This window comes from Poecilia latipinna, unplaced genomic scaffold, assembly GCF_001443285.1.
Source record: "Poecilia latipinna isolate Pla-1442-1.1 unplaced genomic scaffold, P_latipinna-1.0 Scaffold420, whole genome shotgun sequence".
Classification (NCBI taxonomy): domain Eukaryota; kingdom Metazoa; phylum Chordata; class Actinopteri; order Cyprinodontiformes; family Poeciliidae; genus Poecilia; species Poecilia latipinna.
In genome coordinates, this window is record NW_015113036.1 from 209172 (window position 1) to 214280 (window position 5109).

The 5109-nt window shown below is 46.1% G+C and overlaps 1 protein-coding gene across 2 annotated transcripts; it reads left to right on the plus strand.

Annotated features, from left to right (window-relative positions):
* The first annotated feature begins 1002 nt into the window (after positions 1–1002).
* On the plus strand, positions 1003–4758 carry LOC106950756 (neurogenic differentiation factor 2). 2 transcript variants are annotated; one of them, XM_015037811.1, is made up of 2 exons: positions 1003–1293; positions 3108–4752. In XM_015037811.1, the coding sequence occupies exon 2, from the start codon at positions 3115–3117 to the stop codon at positions 4183–4185; it is 1071 nt and encodes a 356-aa protein (XP_014893297.1). In that variant the 5' UTR covers positions 1003–1293; positions 3108–3114; the 3' UTR covers positions 4186–4752. The 2 variants fall into 2 exon arrangements, with proteins under 2 accessions (XP_014893297.1, XP_014893298.1); XM_015037812.1 differs by lacking the exon at positions 1003–1293 and adding an exon at positions 1360–1787 and having other exon boundaries at positions 3108–4758.
* The last annotated feature ends 351 nt before the right edge of the window (positions 4759–5109 follow it).

Here is a 5109-nt window from a genome sequence, read left to right on the forward strand (position 1 = left end):
TCCCACTCAGGCATGAAGGAACCAAATATGTGTTGTAGGGTGAATCAAAACTAAATCCAGCTTATTCAGTGTTGATTTGGTAAAGAGCTTCATAATGGGCTTAATGCAGCATTGTTTTTCATCTTTTCAAACTGAAAACTTGTACATGAGCATAATTAATTGCTTGGCTAGTGGGTTTCGTAGCTGCACTTGTTTCTGATTAAGATGAGGTCAAGGCTTATTTACTGTGCTGTCACTTAAGCATATTTCACACATAAAACTGAGGCTGATCTCGCCATATTATACATCGACCTCACCATACTCACATGTCTGTATTTATAGCTTTTAGTAGCATCTTCCTTGTGGTGATTGCGGCATCCCACTCACTTATTGGCCATTAACAGTGCGTTTGGCAGGTGGATGAGAAATTTGGATTTTAAAAAGTGGCCTACATGTCTGGAGGCAGCAGCTCAGGTCAGAAATGATGAGTTTTGTTGTTCCTTCATTTTATTTTCTCCCTTTCTCTTCTGTTTTTCCTCTCTTTTTTTCTGGCTGTGTGAGCGCTGCCGCGGTGGCAGATATCGAAGCCCTCCCCCTCCCCCTCCTCCTCCTCCACCACCATCTCCATCTCCTCCTCCACCTCCTCCTCCTCCTCCTCTCTCTCTCTCTCTCTCTCTCTCTCTCTCTGTCTCTCTCTCCTTTTCTTCTTTCTCTCTGTGAGTCTCTCTTCCCCCGGGAGGGCAAATCTCTCCGAATGCGGGCGCATGTCAATCACCGGGCTCTCATGTGATGGCTCTTGCCGGTGACGTGCCAGCCATATGGGCGCTGGCATCGCAGCCTTAGCTGGTATGTAACCCCTTCCCCGGTAGCTCACGGTTGCCATACGTGCACTGACACACACACTATCCCTCTCTCTCTTTCTCTCTCTCTCGATCTCAGTCACTCTGTCTGTCTGTCTCTCTCTCTCTCTCACACACACACACACACACGCACGCACGCACCTACACACACACACACACACACACTCGCCACACTCGCGCACACACGCGCGCGCGTTTACATCCATGCATACATGCCCTCACGCATGCACACGCAGACGCGCCAGGACGCCGGGACAGGAGGACGCACCGAGCGACCCATCAGCGACAGTAAACGACAGCCGCGCGCCTCCCGCACCTGCACGCTGAAGGAGAGCGGTGCTTCGCTCGCTCCTGCGTCCCCGAAGATGGTTTGAAACCGAAGCGCGTGTTTTTTTTTTCTCCCCTCATCCTCTCTGTTTTCGCCTCCCGTCCGCCGCGAAAAGCGAAAGCAAAGGTAAGTCACGTCAATTGTTTTTATTATTATTATTATTATTATTATTATTATTATTATTATTATTTATCTAAATAAGTAAATGAAATGATAAAATCTGAGACGCTGAATCCAAAATGTATGAATGTATGAGACAAACAATTTTTTACGCATGCACGTCGCTTGTAATTTGCAGGCTCTTTTGGCACGGATCCACATGGACATCTAATCATCTAATTGTTCTAGCAGGTTCGCATCCATCCAACGCAATGCGAGCGATGTAAGAACAAAATATCACGCTGACGGCACAAGCCTGGTCAGGCACGTAGCTCGGCAATAATGTGGCTCTGCCAGCTTTGTCCTTCAACTTTTGACACCAGAAGCTACCTGGATGATAAAAGCTATTATAGCCGGCCTGTGCCAGTTTCACCCCCTGTTGGATCGTTTTTCAGGGAATCAGTCCTGAGGATTGGAGAAGCCTCTGATGGCAGTAGATCATGCTGGACACTGATTTGCTGGTGAGATTCCTGCGGTTGGACGGTGATGATCTGATAAACAAAAGACAAGGAGAGAGACAAATAAGATTTTTTTTTCTTTCTTTTAATCAGCTTTGAAACAAGGAGGTCAACGACAGCTTATTGGGAGAACTACTGCTGATTTCTATTTCTTTTTTTCTTCTTCTACTCCTTTTTTACGATTTGTACGGTCAGACTCGAAGCAAATTAAAGGGTGGGACAACTGACCATAACAGGCTTGATTTACCTCCACTTGTCCACTTTTCCCCCCCTCTCCAGTCATTACTTAAAAACACTCAAGGGTTTTGTGTGTGTGTGTGTGTGTGTGTGTGTTTTCTTTTACGAGAGCTAAAAGGATACAAGCGATTTCCATTTGTAAAATCTGAAATCACGCACTCGTGCATATTGAATTAAGTGTGAAATCCATTTCGTGCAAGATGCATGTTTTGTTAATTAAATGTTGCTGCGTTTTTTTTTCCCTCTAATTGTGGAAACCTCCCGAGCCTGAGATTTAAAAACTAGATTTTGCCCCTGGCACAGCCCCCGAGATAATTAAGCAAGCATCAGAGCCCACCTTACTGCTGCAACGTAAAAGTAACATGCAAGGAAGGAACAGAGTCAAAGTTACCTTGTGATTAATTCACTTCTGCTAATAAAGTGGTTATATTGGCAGAATATATATATATATATATATATATATATATATATATATATATATATATATATATATATATATATATATATATATATATATATATAAATTTTCAACAGAAACAATCGTTAAATCTGTATTTATAAAGATATGGCCCATTAATTTCGTTAAATATTTGCCAGATGCTTCCGGATTAAATCCCTTCTCGAGGCAATTAAAAAGAATTTTCTTGTGGATGAATAGTGCTGGAATGCAGCCAGAAGTATATATGGGCGTCAGGAGGAGTGAAAGCGGGGGCCCCCGGGGGACCTGTAATGTGGCCCCTGCCGCTGGGACCCGCTGCGAGAGGACGCGACAGGGCAAAGCAGTGACAGCAGGGAATTAAATGGGGATCCGTCCAGCTGTAAACCAGCGGAAAGCCTCGAATCTGTCTCTCTAGAAATTCCTCACTCTTAAGATGTGTCCTTCGGTCCTTTGTGACAAATGTGACCTTTTATCTTACACTGTTGACTTAATGTACAGAAAAAAATATCAAACACTGTTATAATACAAGACTCGTCTGCGTAAGGAGAATTGTGTTTTTTGAGAAGCAGCATTGTGCGACTGGTTTTCTTCCACACTGTGATTGTTCTATCCCTCTGAGATTTTTTCCCCCTCCCATCTCCCCACAGATTCACAATGTTGACGAGGCTTTTCAGTGATCCTTCGTTGCTTCCCGACGTGCAAAAATACTCCGCCTGGGCGGAAGACAGCGATGGAGAGGACCACAAAATCAAAGACGAGGACCAGGACGCGCAGGACGACATGGAGGCATCTGACCTGAGGGGAGGCAGTCGGACGCACTCGGAGCACGCCGGGGACGACGACGAGGACGACGACGTGGAAGAAGACGAGGACGGTGAGGATACTGAGGGTGACAGGCCCAAGAAAAGGGGCCCCAAAAAGCGCAAAATGACCCAGGCTCGAATCGAGCGCTCCAAGCTGCGGAGGATAAAGGCCAACGCCAGAGAGCGGACCCGGATGCACGATCTGAACTCTGCGCTTGACAATCTGCGTAAAGTTGTGCCCTGCTACTCCAAAACGCAAAAACTGTCCAAAATCGAGACGCTGCGATTGGCAAAAAACTATATCTGGGCCTTGTCGGAGATACTGCGCTCTGGGAAGAGGCCTGATCTTGTTTCCTACGTCCAGACGCTGTGCAAGGGTCTCTCCCAGCCCACTACCAACCTGGTGGCTGGATGCCTGCAGCTGAACTCCCGCAACTTCCTCACTGAGCAGCAGTGTCAGGACGGGGGCAGGTACGGCTCCGGCTCCTTCTCCATGCACTCCTACCCGTACCAGTGCGCGCGTCTGTCCAGCCCCCACTGCCAGCCGGGCTCGAACTCGCATCCGCTGAGGACGCACGGTTATTGCTCGGCGTACGACTCCCTGTACGGTGGGAGCGGGTCACCGGAGTACAACAGCCCCGAGTACGAGGGCCCTCTCAGTCCGCCCCTGTGCATCAACGGCAACTTTTCCCTCAAGCACCAAGGCTCTGCGTCCCCGGAGAACGAGAAGGGGTACCACTACTCTATGCATTACTCTGGCCTGCCTGGCTCCAGACCGGCAGGGGCCCACAATCTGGTGTTTGGCTCCTCGGGGGCCCGGAGCGGCATTCACTCTGAAAACGTCCTGCCTTACCATGACATGCACTTACACCACGAGCGGGCCCCCGTCTATGATGAACTGAACGCGTTTTTTCACAATTGAAAAGTGAAGCCCATCGTGCATCCTCTTGTTGTCAAAATCACCCACGGCACACTTTCGGACAATAAGCCCACCAGGATCCGGACAGTATCCTGGACATAATATTATTATTAATAATAATAATAATAATAATAATAATAATAATAATAATAATAATAAATCCTCTCACTCATTGTTTTCATTGGTGTTTTTTCTTTCTTTACCTGTCAACATCCAGTCTGTTTTTGTTATAGTCAGGGATGTAGTGGAAGGAAACCTTAACTACAATCTCATTTTGCGCAATAAAAGCTTCCCATCCCTTGAAAGTGACATGCATTTCAAGAGGACTTCATAAACAAACCACATAAGAAGACAACAAACGGATTTGAAATAATATTTATCATGTGTGATTTGTGTTTGTAGTGGTGATTGTTTGCATTTTGGTGGAAGGACGTCCTACTACACCTCCTCACATTTTTTCCCCTCCCTAAGTACCACTACATCGCTGGCTATACAGCAACACTCACCTAAAAGTGGTGGTTATGTTATAAAGGAACAATAAAAAAATGTAAAAAAATCACCTGCAAGGGACGAAATGAAAAAAAAAAATCTAACAGGAGTGCAAAAACAAATGCTGAGCTGTTAAAACATAGAAGATGTGTTGGTTGGGTTGTTTTTGAAATTATTTGTATATATATTTTTTCCCGCCAGGAAATCAGTCGTTTGGCATCTATGCAAAACCCTATGAGAACACGAAGCGAGGCAGAGAAAGGCCCCGAAAGACACTGATCTAATGACAGCACTTTTGCTGCACACACACACTCTCTCTCTCTCACACACACACACACACACACACACACACACAAACACACACACACACACACACACACACACACACACACATTGGAATCACACTTAGGAAACCTGACAAACATGCTCTGGCCAAAA